Source organism: Chlamydotis macqueenii, chromosome 1 (genome assembly GCF_036417535.1).
Source record: "Chlamydotis macqueenii isolate bChlMac1 chromosome 1, bChlMac1.mat, whole genome shotgun sequence".
Lineage (NCBI taxonomy): Eukaryota > Metazoa > Chordata > Aves > Otidiformes > Otididae > Chlamydotis > Chlamydotis macqueenii.
Genome location: NC_141556.1, coordinates 160,998,742 through 161,014,359, shown reverse-complemented (window position 1 = coordinate 161,014,359; position 15,618 = coordinate 160,998,742). Strand labels below are relative to the sequence as shown.

The following is a 15,618-nucleotide window of genomic DNA, read 5'->3' as shown; positions in this document are numbered from 1 at the left end:
TTCAATCTGGGTCAGTTTTGGATGCATTCCATCTTTGAACACTATTTTAGCATCTTCTGATATTTCTCTATTTGCGAAAGTAGCGATTATATTGGTGGGGAAGATAAATCTAGAAGGACTATAAGATGGACTTACCAGGGGAGGACTTGACAGAGGAGGAGGAGGAAAAAGGGGAGTTTACTTTTTAAAAATTATTTTTTGCTTCTAAGCATTGCCCCATTGCTTCTAAGCACACATTATCCCTCTGCCAAAAAAGTGCATTTCCATCAGAAATTAAACCAAAGTGGATTCCATGGGCAATTGGTTGCCCACTTCACAAGCATCTTTTTGGGATCTTTCATACCTTATAAAAGGTAGTCATCTCACTTTTAGTTTTGCATGGAATTTTCAATGCTTTTTTGGATTATCCTAGTGAGTCTTTTGATTTATCCAGATGTCCTGCATTAAAACAAGGAATGCTAAGCTCTAATTCCTGCTGAACTAATGGGCTTGCATTTTGGCTCACTTCATTACTTTGGATTGCAAGGTGAGTATAGAAGATGATAGAAACTTTGGTCAGCTTTATTTACCTGCTTTATAACCGAGCCTACGCTGGTAGGACTGGAACTGAGCTGTTCCAAGTTCTGCTGAGGAACTGCATGACATAAGTGACTGCCTCCGTCACACAAGAAGTCAGTGGCAGAAATAAGAAATGAACTGTCTTTCTCAATGCAGGGCATGTAACTATACCATTTCCATAACTCTGAATATTAATTTCTCTTTGCATCTTTATGATGCAAATATTTAACTTTTCTCACTTACACAGTAATGTCTTTCTTCTGTTAGCAATTACAGATGAAGGCCAGGTTATTTTAATATTCATTTCTATATATCCCTCAATAAATTAAAAATGTAACTTTTTGCATGGCTTTTGCTATATCCTTTTTCTTATGAGAGAGAAAGTATTGCAATTCAAAACAAATTCAGTGCCTTCAAAGCAGCTGAAAAAAAGTAGTTCAGTATAATATCAGGGCTACGTCAGGAAGACAGCTAGAGAAAGTCAGGCTCACTACAGCCAAAGAGATCTGACTGACTTAATCCAAATAAATCTCTGCTAGAGAAAGTGGAAAGGAAATATGTAAAATATCAAAATTGCATATGTCTCGTGTTTAAATATTTCCACAGAAGTCTAATTGAGCTTGAAAGTTAATCCTTAATTCAAAGAATAGGAAATACCAAGGAATCATTTACAAGGCCACAGGTCATTAGAGGGATACAGTAGTCTGACTTTGTAAATCACAAGCAAGTGATTTTAACTGAATTCTTAGTGGCTTTTATCTCGTTTTCAAGGGACTGCACATCTGTTACACTTTTTTTTAAATGCTGGCAGTGATCAAAATGATGTATGGGGGAACATGCACAACCATGAGGACTAATAAGAGACTTTCTGTGGTCCTGCTTGAGGAGATCCCAGAACTGAAGCAAATGAAACCCACAGGCAAAAGTTTTACATGTCACGGCAGGCATTACATCACCTAATTCTATTCTGCATTTAAAGTTACATTAAAAGCACTCCAAAGTCGTTGCCTGCCTGAACATCCATCATGCAGAAGTGAATGTGGCCATCAGGCTGCTCCCTGAAAGAGGAGGTGAATCACTTGGTATTCCTAATTCCTCTTTCGAGGCTGTCAGAAACCACACTGCACTTCCAGAAGACCAGTTTCAGGGTCAGGTTCAAGGAACTCTTTAGGTAGATGTGTAACCTCCACTGCCAAAAGCTGAGAGGGTTAACAGAGGTCCTGTCGCACAGCAGAAAAGACCAAGACTTCATAGGCTGAGTCCCCAAGTTGTTTAAAGGTTAAATAATGCAATGGGGAGGGAAGGATAGCTATGAAAGGAAATATCTGAGAGAGATAAAAAGTGTTAAAATGCACCTGAACCGGAGGCGTCTAGAGAGGGCTGCAAATGGTAACCTGTCCCTAAGCTGTATTCGTTTTTGCTGTTGCTGCTTTTCGTGAGTTATGTAAATGTCTCCCTCCCCACCAGGTTCTAAAAATGGGAATGACACCTCAGGGGGATGTCTGTGAGATTTAATTAGCTGTCATTTATCAACAATCCTGGGTAAAGCAAGAGCATCTTACTTTACCAGGTACACTTCTGGAATGCAAAAAAAAAACCCAAAACTTTATTGTTAGGAAATTAATTATTTGTTGTCTAGATGCAATACATATATAGAGTATAAAAACATCATTTAATATCTTCAGAAGTGACTGGGGCATGGGAGTCCTCGTTTTGATTTTCAGGGAGTATCTGGAGAGCCTGTGTGAGCTGTGAGAACTTCTCTCCATTCTTTTGTGGACTTCTATGAAAACACAAGGTTTGTACTCCAAATTACAGCCCTCACAAGGGGTGTTGACTCACTTGTGGTTCAAAACAGAAGTCTGCAGTCCTTGAGAACCAGCTGTAATTTGATTATGGTAGGAACCTGAATATAACTCTAAACATCTGAGTTTTGAATAGCTTAAAATAACTTCCAGATTGCAATGAAGTTACTGCTCTGAAAACGAATTACTCATCACCAGTATCAATCAGATTGCTTGTGTAAATAATTACGCAGGCACAAGCAATAAAGGAGAAAATCTGTCCCGTTGACTCTCGTGTTCCCCAATAACATGAATGGACCCTCCTCCCTATAACATCCCCCACCTACATTTCCTATGGGATTTCTCTATCTAATTACTGCACAGTGACCTAACAGGAATTCACACACCTCTCTCCGTGAACACTGGGCTGTTTAACTGAGTCACTTGTGCTGGTTACCTGTACCAGTACGGACCCGGGGGTCCGTGGGCAGAAGGGGAAGAGGAGAGGCTGCTGTCTGTCCAAAGACCCTCGTCCCATGGACCAAAGACATCAGAAAGGGCAAGCATCCTGAGACCATCCCTACTTCTGTGGAAGGTTTGCCCACGGTCTGTAAACTGGAATTTAATTTTTGGCTTGACAGGGCTCCCCTATTGAGACTTTAAAGGCTTGCAAATGCTGCTAGTATCTCATATGAAAACAAAGCAGCTAGGGCTTGGCCAGGGGTGTGGAGGAGATTTATAAGGTGTCTATCATGGCAAGAAACACTGTCAACAACTCATGTAGCCAAATACTGCCCTACTTATTTCTTAGGGACAAAAATGCAGACGGTGCTTCTGAAATAACATCCTTGGCTGTTTCTATCTCCTGGCTTATAAAGTGACATTCCACAGAGTTTAAGCACAGCAAAGCAGCGTGGACCATTTGCTCAGAGAGCTATCATGTCTTCAGAACAAAAGATAAAAGAGATAAATAGCCAAGTACAATATTGTACCTCAACAACCTGAAAGCCAATCTCAGAACTGAATGGAAGAATGGAGAGCTTTTATTTCTTGGTTTTTTAAAGAATAAAGCTCAGCGATTTCCTTTGAAAGCTATTCAACAAGCTCCCCTAAATCCTATTACAACTTAATGTGAAATGCGTCTGTTTCCATAAGAACAACAGTGGCACCGTTCATCTTTTGTAGTCTGTCCTTTGTTGTGTTTTCTGTCTATTCTTGTAGATTTTTCCACTCTAGTAAACCAAGCGCAAAACAAGAACTGATAACATTTTAGCCATTTATTTATTAAGTTGATGCTGGAAATTCAGTTTGTTCCTGCTTGCTGCCTGAATCATGCCAAAATAAATTATTGTTCAAGGAGTTTATAACATAAAGAAACTGTTTCAATACTGTCCCAACATTTCTTGAACGTGAAGTCTGTATCCAGCTACAGATATTTATCCACACCTAAGAGCAAAGATGGATATAGTCTCTGCATGTATGTATATACACAAACGTCTTGCTTTTACTGAGATCCAAATGTACTGCAATGTATTCAGCCTGTGTATCTTAAATCAGTCCAACATCAGCTCAGCACTGCAGAGTTTTTTTTTCGAAACCTGCACATGTAGCTCTAAATATAATGTTTATCTAAGGCATGACCAAGTTGGTGGGTGAGACATTTTGTCTGATGTACACTGTTTAACATAATTTACATTCAGCAGACTGTGAGGCATATTAATTCTCAGAAAGATGTATATTTAGAAAACCTTAGACGAATGGAGATTAGAGCAAGATGTAACACACTTCTTATTAATGTCTTGCCTGTGGAAAAAAAGGTGACTTTGCTTATTTGTACTCTCTGAACCCAAATGCTGAATGCCTTGCTTGTAAATACAGGAATTTAGGTTCTAGTACCTTCAGCCCTTTTAACCTTCGCCATCATCACCATTATGGAATTCAGCAACCTATTATTTAACAGGATAGTTGGCATGGCTGGTGTTTTTAACCTTTTTTCCCTTTGGTTGTCTCTTAATCAGGTAACAGACATTAAAGAAAAACTAAAGCTCTCTAAAAAGTTCTGGTCAACATTACCCTACACCATCTGCAAGGACGAGCGAGTGACAGCCGGTCCATCAGTTGAGGAGGACTGCTGGAATGGCCACACCAAGGCGAGGTGAGGTGGGCCCCTCTCCACTGCACTCAGTCCAAATCCCCATCCGGCCTGAAGCAATCATGAAACCGGAGGCATTTCACAACCCTGTTTATAAGAGTGAAATGGAAATGGGGAGAACAAATAATTGTCCGTGCTTGTAGCCGAGATTACTTACTATCAAGGTGCCATTAAAGCCAGAGTGTGAGTTAGGGTAAATGTGCACAGCATGTCAGCTTGTGAACACAGAAAATGTTCATTGGTTCAGCTCCAGAAGGATAATTTATACCGAGATTTAAAAGAGCTCTTTAGCTCCATTTAGCATCCCTGTGTTGGGACTGACAGCTTGTGAAGCAATTGCACTCTCGGGATATCATACTGGGATGAAACAGAAATTGGAATTTCAGCTCTTTTTGCTATTGGCTGGAAAAGCTTAGGGCTATTTGCTGGAGAAAAAAAAAAACAACCCTGAAAAATAGCCAGCAGAGAATAAACGTAACACTCCTACTTATCTTGTGTAGAAGGCTTGACCTTATGTTACTTCATCAGAGATACTGTGGTCATCTGCCCTTGTTTGTGATGAGTTTTCTGAGAGTTTTAATTTTGAAGTTTGCTTGGCTCTGGCTGTGGCAGGGCTGGAGCTGGCAGATGAGCAGGTGTCTCCAAAGGTCCCCGTGTAGATTCATCAGCTGACAGAGGAGAGGATCTGATTATCACTGCTGAGAAAGAGAGAGAGGAATTGGCTCAAGGACTGCACCAGGGGCAGTCAGGTTTCAGGTCTGCAGCAGAAGCCTGTGCTTTTGCAGAGACAGGAGTGGAGAGGTTGAGTGTCTGGTGAGTGCTGAACCTGAAGAGCAGTGATATGTTCTGGCACTCAGGGATGGGAATCTCTATTTTCCTTTTACCTGATGATACAAATGAAGCCAGAATTAAAAAATCAGCTGATAACAAAAAAAAAAAAAAAGAAAAAAAAAAAAAAAACCCCTCACAATAAAAAAAAAAAAAGTGAGACAAGCCTATAAAATATAAAAACTCAGTGAATGTAAGACAACTTACAAATCTGTTAAATGTCATTTTGCATGGATGGACAGACAGATACATAGATAGATTACACCCACCCCATCATCTAACCATTTTTATAAGGCACACACTTTACAGGGGTAGATTATGAGCTGAATGCACGCCCTTTCTCCTAGCCTTACTACATAATGCTCAAAAGAATTAATTTTACAGATGAGAGCAGAGGGCTGTTGGGGATGCTGCTAGCCCACTGAACCCTCTTTGAGATGCACATGAACAAATCTGTCCAAAAGCATGGGTCACCACTCAGTCCTTAAGTCCCAGATCCAGAGAAAGCCCCTGGGACTCTGAGAAAGGCAGCTAGGAGGAGCATCTGGCTATTACAGGACTCATCACAAGGGAACAGCATGAAGAGAGAAATAAAAATGTGGTTTTCTTTTCCTCTATAATATCTCTTCTTGTTGATGGACTTTGGAAGATGTGACCCCAGGTCGATATGCTGCAGCAGTTAAAAGGAGTTTACAGGCCTCCCAGCTGGATGCCATGCATCACATTAGGATGCAGCATTAATAAGAGATCTATGCTCCTCTTTCTACAAAAGAGCAGTCAAACAAACCTGCTAATACCCTTCCCAGTTTCCACCACCAATGCTAGGGTTTGTACCACGTCTGGGCAATACTTTTCAGCTGCCTTCTGCTCCTGCACTGAAGGATCTGGCACAAATTCTATATCTGTTGGGAGTTATGGAGTTGCGTTTTATGCACATTGTTTTTCCCTCTCCTTTTGCAGTATTTATCTTATGAGAAGCCTGGTTATTTTCATGATGCCTTGTGAGATTAATGTTCTGGAGCCATTGAGAAAAGCTATCCTCTGCTGGTAATGTCCTTGATTAATTTGACACAGACATTTCACTGGATGTGAAATCACAACTTTAAAGAATCACCTGAAAATACGATCTCAGCAGGCCCAGCCACTGCTCCTCCATCCAGTTTCTATTTCATATCCATTCACAAAGGAAATGTATAGTCATAGACTTAATTCAATAAATGCTTCAGGGGAAGAAAATGGTAATAAATGAGAGAGATGTCATAGAATGCCACGGCCTGTCTATGAAATAATATTGAAGATATTGAAAATAACTAGCTTTAGATGCAAGATGACCTCTTGGCTGGTGAACAAGGACATTTACTGCAGCATAAAGAAAAAACATAAATATTTCCTTAATCATACTGATTAGTATCTGATATAAATGCTAGTTCACAAGGCAAAGGTGCCAAAATCTGGTCAATATACATGTATCTATTTGTGTTCACTGTGTCACTCGTCATAAGAACCCCTGTGCTATATGAGGAGTTGCATTTTGAATTCGAGACTATGACAACAGCTCATGGCAGAAAAAAAAAAAGAAATTTAGCCACCTCCTGCTTTCCTAGACATTAATCCTACAAATAAGAAGACATCATGGTGTTGGCTACTGTTGGGAAAGGAGATTGTTGCTGGGTTTTGATCAGATCCTGTGGTGATATAAAGACTTAAAAACTTTTAACTGCCAGACAAACATTACGCCTCATGTTTCATTTTACACATCACCTTTCGGTGCTGCTTTTACAGAGGAAAAGAGTTACAAATCTGAGATCACAGAAAATGAAAGCTAGGCTTTCTCCTGAGAGAGGTATTACACCAAGGTCACTTGTGGTTATTACACTCCCCAGATATCGCTTTGCTACCATGATTAATTTACAGTGACACTAGGTCGCCAAATGAAGGTCACCAATTCGCGAATACTCATGGGGTAACAGAGTCATCCATTTGGTGTTCTGGAAGGGTGCACTTGACTCGTTGCTGATCCTGTATGAAGAATGGTTTTAATCAGGTCACATCAGGTAGAAACCAAGTGCTGTGGAAATGGGAAAACATTTATTAGGTGGATGAATCTCTTTTTTTTTTTAATCCATATTAAAAATAATAATAATAATAGCTACTTCAGAGAAAGTGCCCTTTAGAGAGTTCCCCAACAGGACTTCCTCATCATATCGGTATTCACAAAAGAACTTGCACATAATTTTGTGCTTAAAGAATCAATGTCATCTGCCAGATGGACAGAGATAGATTTTTTAAAGATTTTTAGGATCTAAAAAACATCATTAAGACCAAACTTCAAAAGTTTAGCTCCTTCCCTATCTGCAGACAAATTTGTAGCAACAGCTGATAACTTTTTCACTGTTCTCCAGAAATTAAGTAATTCTCCCAAGACTGATGGAATTCAGGCTTTAGGAGTTAAACCAAATCCAAGGTATTAGCCCTTGACTTCTACTGAAATGAGAACCGTAGCCAAATCTGCAGCCACTCTGGTGGTCAGAAGAACCTAGTATTGCTCCAGTCAACTCAGCCAACTCATTTCAACCAACTCATATTCACTATGTTCATGCACTGTCATCCTGGTGCTCATGTTCACTAGGACTGTAGACCTACTAACACGTCTTAGCTCTGGAAGGCTGTGATCTATGGAAGAGATGAGACCTGCATTCCTTTCCATGAGGAACCTATCACTCCTCTGAGTACAATAAAAAAGAAATAGAATTACATATGAGACAGTAATTATGAACAGGGGAAAAAAATTAGAGAAAGGTAAGGAATAAAAGGAAAAATAAACACTGTAATTTTCAACATCTAACTCAAAACTACAAGGTATTCAACCAAAACGAACAGAGGATAGAGTCGCAGCTGGCTTGAAATTTTCTTGTCTTGCCATAGGGAGATGAGTGCCTGCTTCCCCAGCAGAGAGCCTTTAATTCCTAGTAAAATTCAGGGAAGAAAGACTCATCAGATGAGTGCTTGCCCTGGGAAGGTGGTTCATTGCAGACCAACAAGGCTTGCAATGAGAATGAGTTGAATGTCCTTCACCTGGAGGTGGGCGAAGATAACTATTTAGCACCACCAGTGAAAGTGTGAATAAACCATTTCTCAATAAATGCAAAAACTGCCTATTCTTAATTGATGGCTCTGGTCTATTTTTTCAGCTTCTTCCTTCCAATAAACTGGCAGATGAGCCATTTTCTCCCTCTCCTTCTGTCTCCTCAAGCATTTCTCCAAGATAGAGCAAAAAAAAAAAAAAACCCAAGCTATGGGGTAATCCCCATATGCTTTGGGGATTACCTCCTGAGCAAAGAGAATCAGACATGGAGATCTAGTTAGCCAAACAAGCCAATTTTCCACTGCACTTATCTTTCTGCACAAGATGTGACTACCTACCCTCAGCACAGCCTGAGTAAGCCTAGACTGTACTTTGTACTCCATTGCCTACAATTCCGTGCACCTGGAAAAACTCCAGTACTGCCTAGGTAGGATGCTCCAGTTATACTGTAAGCAGCTGCTGCTACGGCAGCAAAATACGGAGAACGCTGCCCTTTAAGGCAGATATCTTTTAAAAACCGAAAGATTCCTCCTTTTTTGTTGTTTTTTATTTCATAGATATAGCCTTTTTATAAATGACCTGAAAGATTCATCAGTCCTTTTCAGACTTGAAAAACAAAGCAGACACCCTGGAACATTAACTGGATACTTTAAAAAAAAAAAAAAAAAAAAAAAAAACGTGGTTTTAAATAGGCTTTGTGGTGCTTGGCTATGATGTACCAAAAGACATCTTTGTTGTGTCTGCTGAGACAAGCAAGAACTGTAGAAAGGCTAAGAAGAACAGAAGGCATTAATATTTTAGAAAACAATGTAAATTACACTAAAATCCTGACATAGCTGAGCAAGGAGCAAACAGCAGAAAGCAAACAGCGTTGTTCAGTTTCTCTATACTCAGAGGGCTAAGAAAGTTGATTTTTTATTTTTGCTCAGAGGATGCAAAGAACAGAGAGTGATTCAGGTTGGCACTTCTTTTCATTTATAATGGGCGTATAGTTCTTGTAATGGTCAGGCATACAAAGAGATCATTAACGAGAGCAGAAGCAGCAGCAAAGCTTAAAATTCACAGGGGTGTCTCCACTTAACAGAACTGCAGCAAAAGCAGCTGTGTTCAACAACTTTGCCCAGCCGGCAACAAATCTTCTGTCAAAAAGTGGTCCCAAGACATGGCTTCCCATTCGGTGTGACTTAACCCTAGCCCACACACATCAAAACACATTTGTCAGAACATGTGCTGGGCTGCCTCTCAGAAGCTGTCACTCACAAAACACCTTGGGCTGCGTGTTCCTATATCTGTACCAGTCCTTTAAAGAGAGGAAAACAATTCAAAGATACTTACATTCAATATAGGCTTTTCTGCCTTTTTTTACTCCACTCCGAGGAAGCAGGTGAACTTGTTCGGCAATGAGGGCAGAATTCAGCTTCACATTCAGACACCTAAATTCACGCATTTAAATATCGATGTCTATGGGTAAGACAATAAGAAGTCATTTGTGCTGCCCACGCAAGAGTAGGGTCATTTGAGACTCTCCGGCATATCTGAGATGAGTATAACACAGGACACTACCTCCCATCTGGGCCAGAGCCTGGGCAAGAACTCCTAGAGTATTTTAAAAATCACCAATGTTAAGGTGTCTGAAGAGAGCCCAAATATCCTGTCAGTGTAGTCAATGAGGCAATTTTCATCTGCCTAAACACGCTTACCTACTGATATGGAAGATGGTCTGAATAGTCAAGACACATTCTTGGAGCTGGCAAGACACTGGATCTACGGGATATTCAAACCATACTGGAGTGGCAGCAGGACACCAAGCAGCATGTCCCGTGGTGGCAAAAAATGGCACTCAGGACTCAATTCAGCTGCCTAGAGAAAGACATATAATTTTAGGTGCCCCAGATGTACAAGATCTTCCCCTCAAGCTTGTAGACGTGATGCCAGACCTATGGGGAAGCCACTGGGCTAGTAATGAGAAGAGAAGGAATAACTAAGAGCATTCAAATGGCACCAGATGTCTATGTTTGTGCAACTAAACCCCAGCAGATGAAACCTAATGAACTAATCATCTGGCCAAAGGCACGTGGGACTTCAACAGCTGTCCCTGCTCCACTGACAAATAAGCTCCTGACTAGTTTTGGCTAGATCTTGTGTTGACTAGATCTGGCGAGAGTGGGACTCTGCATTTTGACATGCAATTTTTGGTGTCTGTATAAACCCGAAGATGAATCCTCAGCCTCTCCAGTGCTTTTACTCTCATGCCCTAAATGCCAAGAGGCTTATTCGTCTGGGAATTTAAGTATCCACCTAACCTTTAGGCGATCATAAGGTAATGGATTTCTTGTGACCCACATCCAGTATGGCTCCCTTACACGTTTAGGTGAGGTGCACTGGACCATTCTCCTGAGACGTTAACCCCTCCATGCCAGGAATGGTTTGGGGATCACCAGATTCTGAGGCAGATACTTGGGGGCATGTGACAGATTGACTGAATCACTTCCTACAACTGAGTGGACTGGCCCATTTTAAGTTAGATGGTCTTCAGGAGGACATTAGATCCCCACTGATCACAGAGCAGAATATGAACCTCAATAAAAAGCCCACACTAGAGCACTCTAACTGCTTTAAATCTCCAAACTAACTCATATTCTCTCCATATAAAAGCTCACTAAGAAGTCAGTACATTCTTATTTTATTATTGACAATAAGACAAGATTAAATCAAACATAAATCAGTCAAAGAAAGCCTGTGAACTGCTGCTCAGAGCTAGCCATAGCTTCTCATGGATGGCTTGCAATAAAGAGCAGCTAACCCTTCATAAACAAGGAGCACAATCCATGTGAATGCTCAGCAATTTCAAATCCCTTCTAGATGCTAACAGCTATGGCCATTGTCATGGACAAGATCCTGGGCAAGATGGACATCCTCTCTAAGCCAGTAGGGCGATTCTTACATTCTTACTTTTCTTTTAATCAACTGCACCTTGAAATTGCTGATTTACTTCTAGACTGAGTAATTTATCCACAGCAGCCATTTCATTTGTAGAGACGTGTGACAGATGGAGGTGCTGTTCCTTTGCAGCCCAGAGCTTCCTTGCCTGCCAAGGTCTCTGTCCTGCTGCCTCCAGGCAGATCTGCAGAATTATTTCCAATTTCTATCTTTGGTGATTCATAACACCGTGGTCTGCAGTCTTCCGTACTAGGGGAGGGGGGGTCTGTTCTCACTGTAGTTAAGCCTGGACCACAGGAGTCTGGATGGGATCCCTGCAGCGTTTTTGTTTCTTGTTATGGTACTGGTGAAACAAGAGGACACGCAGACTGAGGCTGGGTATTTTTGGCAGTCATGCTTTGTTCTCATATGTACACACTCCCCCAGGATTATTCTCATGTAACCTCTCAAAGGCCACTGATGACAAATAAGTCTCATCTTGTAAAATGAGTACCTATTATGATGAGACTAAAGCCTTCTCTGGTGCAGTAAAGCAGTCATCATTTGTGAACCTCCAGAAGCAATGCAAAACTTATTTTCCCTTATCCAAGACTTCAGCAGAGAAAGTCCTTTTTTCTTCCTTACTTTCGCATTTATTTTTAAGGGATGGATTTATTTTACAGACCAATATGAACATAACACTGGCACCAGCACCAAATTTGAATATTGATAGAGAATTGGGCTGGCACAAGTAAGAGTGAAGTAAAATACTCTTAAACTATATTTGGTACCAGACATTATAAAAGTTTACCGTAGACTGTGCTATTATTGCTGGCTGAGCACATACCCACACGAGGAGTCCCACAAACATCAGTAGGACAGCCTGGTGTGCAAACTAATTACAAAATAGATCATATTGTGATAAAGAACATGAACAAAGGCTAGATCTGCCCCGAATCCCTTGCAGTTTAAATATGAGACCAAGATAGTAGGTAAATAAAGACATATGAGAGAGAACGGGGAAGCAGTGATACACTATTTTCTGAGGATACCATGCCAGCATGGAGAAATAATGTCAGCCCTTTATCAGCCTAGCAGCTGTAAAATGCACAGATAATTTTTAACGGAGATTTGAAGCAGGCAAAAAGATGGCTTCGCAGATGCCTATAAGGAGAGTTTCCTGAGGACAAAGAACAGCAGGGGACAAAGTGTGCATATTTAACAAAAGACGATGAAGACTTTTACCATAGGATGATTGGAGGCATGGACTGACTTTTGTAGGGAAGAGGTACCTGCAAAAGCACACTTGCTGCCTGTGAGTAGCCTAAGACTGCATTTGCCAAGGTCAAAGAAGGGAATGTTGCAGTAATCAAGAAATTATAAGCTAAGAGCCTGAAAAAAAAAATCAGATATGTGGAGGGACAGGAAATGCCATACCTTAAACATGTTATGCACAAAGCACATGGGAGATGCAAGTATAGCCTGTTTGTAAGGAATAAGGACCAAATCAAAGAGAATACTGGAGTCTGGTAAACTCACAATGTCGTTTATGAGCCTGGATGTCAGACGGGCTGGAGACGTTGTTCACAATGGTCAAAAAAGGGATGCAAGGAAGAACTGGAGAAGAAAATTAATTAAGTGCTTCCTTTAAACAAGGAGAGCCATAATGCCTCAAGATAGCCTTTTAAACTATCTCATAAAAGCAAATATGCTACACATAACAAAGGAGTTCATAGTTTTTAAGCAGAAAGAAACAAAAATTGAAGAATACATTCCTCAGTAGAGGATCTGAACATGCAGTGACTTACTCTTGGCTGGTGAACATATTCCATAGCTCACAGAGCCAGTGTACGTGTGGAGAGTTAGGAGCTTGGAGAGCATAAATCCTTTCTGCTCTCCATGCAGCTGAGCTACTAAAAAAGAGCCTTTAGAGTCTGTAAAATTAAAAACTGTATTTTTTAAATGCTTTCACTGGAGCTGTTTAAGGACTGTGTAATCTTTATCAGTGTCAAATTGCTTAGCACAGCACTTACTGTACAGTCTTTTATTTCTGAAACTTATTGCATTTTAAACTTATCATTTATCCTGCTACACAGGTACTTGCCTGAGATTATGAACGATGGCTTGACCAACCAGATCAACAATCCAGAAGTAGATGTGGACATCACGAGGCCAGACACCTTCATTCGACAACAAATCATGGCCTTACGTGTCATGACTAACAAACTGAAGAATGCGTATAATGGAAATGATGTCAACTTCCAGGATACAAGTAAGAAACCATTAACTGTCATTAAATAAGTATATTTTTTGGAACACATTTATAAATCGGTTCCATTGGAATGGCTTTCCCTGGTCTTTGTGCTCTGTGCTGCTGACAACATAAAAATCAGTCTTTTTCTGTCCCATGAAATTCCGGTTGCATATTTGTTTCTATTGCTTCTCTTTCTTATCTTCACGTCAAATGCAACAAGACACTGACGGATTTCCATAATGCCAGCAGTCTACTCCTTTTTCAGAAGGGCATTTAAGAACCTAATTAAATCACAGTGGCTTTCATTTGGATGTTTTACTGAATGAAAGTTAGCACCACCAACACTTTTCCATTCCCAAAGTGTTCATCCCCACCAGGGTGCTGGGTGGAACGGGAATGGAGAAAAGGGACAAGCGCTGTAACAAGTGACCCTCACATTGTCTCCCTCACTCCCTTGTGCCAGGTGACGAAACCAGTGGCTCGGGCAGTGGAAGCGGCTGTACCGATGACATCTGTCCCACCGAGTTTGATTTCGTCACCACCGAAGCACCACCAGTTGACTCCAACAGGAGGGAGGTGGACGCTTCAGCCACGCAACCTGGCCCATCATTGCAGACGTTGCTTGTCGTCTTCATCACTCTCGTACTGCAGAGACAGTGGAGATAATCCTGGATCTGGTCAGAGAAACTGTGTTTTAGCTACAGAAACAGCCAACTTGCTTCTTTTCTTATACTCTTGGACAACGGACCATGCCACAAACACTTGCAGTTTTCTATGAGAAGAGAGCAGTACTGCAACCTGCTTCCCTTTTTTGTTTTCCCAAAGAGTACCAGGTGCCAGACTGAACTGCTTCCTTTTTTCAGATATCTCTGAAGATGATGTCCACTCCTGAGAGAATTCTTTCTCAAACCTTTATTACAAAACACTTTCTGAGCTTCATTTCCTTTTATGCTGCAAAAGTAAAAGGATCTTACAGTGTGTGTTTTTCCCTAATGAGAAAAGAGAAGGGGGGGAGAAACCAAGAAAACAGTTTTCTTTCTGAATCAGGCCTGACTCAAGGCTGCTGCATCTCAACAGAATATCAACAAAACAAAATAAAAAGACAAGAAAGGAACGAAATAATGCAACCGTTATTCACTGACAGCCAGGTTTCCTTTAGGAACTTCTGTAGAGTGATTCAGGTCATCAGAATGATCATTGCTGTAGGGAGGAAGTCTGGATTTTTTTCCAACACAAAAGTATGTCTCAACGGTGAATGTCTTGCACTCCACCTATCAACCACATCAGATTGGTATGAAGGTAGAGAAGCTGAAAACTAAGTTTATTTTTTAGTATGATAGTAACTCCACTAGCTTCAGAATATCATATTACAGTTGTTTAGGATTTAAATCTTAATGCCCAGTAAAAAATTGAGTAGTAGCATGATTTCACCTAGCTTCTTTTAGTATTTATCCATGTTATACAATTGGCACAGATTTCCACTTAGCTCGCCATCAGCCATGGTGGTAATGCTAAACAACGCTCCTGACAAATCTCTCCTCAAGGGTTTGGACAGAAAATAATCTCTTGTGATATAATCTCTTTCCTTTTGTCACTGGTCTGACATCCATTAGGATTTTCTGCTACTATGTTCGTTATCCTACCAAGATGGCAATTCTCTAATGGACTAACACTGACTGGATCAATAGTGTGTTTCACATCTAACTACATCTCTCATATCAGTTAATTTCAGTATCACAAGGATTTCTTCTACAAAATTTCAGAACAAACAAATATATAGTACCGACATGGAGATTTCTTTCACTTTTTTAGTCTTAGTATGATCATCTATTTTTATATATATAAATATATATAAATCACAGATTTTAACTTCTTAATTACAAGCTCAGGGTTGACACTTCTTTGTAAGAAAAAAAAATATTTGGTCAACCAGCTCTTCTTTTTTTTGTGCTGCTCTGAAAAGTAATCCTTTAATGACTGGTGAGCATGAAAATCAAAGAAGAGACTTTTTTTACATATCCAGTTGTCCATTTCTTAA

General features: G+C 40.4%; 1 protein-coding gene across 2 annotated transcripts in view; it reads left to right on the top strand.

The window, feature by feature from the left end:
• Nucleotides 1-14,246, top strand: part of GPC6 (glypican 6) — a 797,727-nt gene extending 783,481 nt beyond the window's left edge. For both annotated transcript variants that reach the window (XM_086771443.1, XM_086771435.1), the window contains 3 exons: nt 4,361-4,497; nt 13,423-13,598; nt 14,044-14,246. In XM_086771443.1, the coding sequence (XP_086627569.1) occupies nt 4,361-4,497; nt 13,423-13,598; nt 14,044-14,246 (516 nt within the window). The remainder of the gene's footprint in view (nt 1-4,360; nt 4,498-13,422; nt 13,599-14,043) is intronic.
• Nucleotides 14,247-15,618: the final 1,372 nt, after the last annotated feature.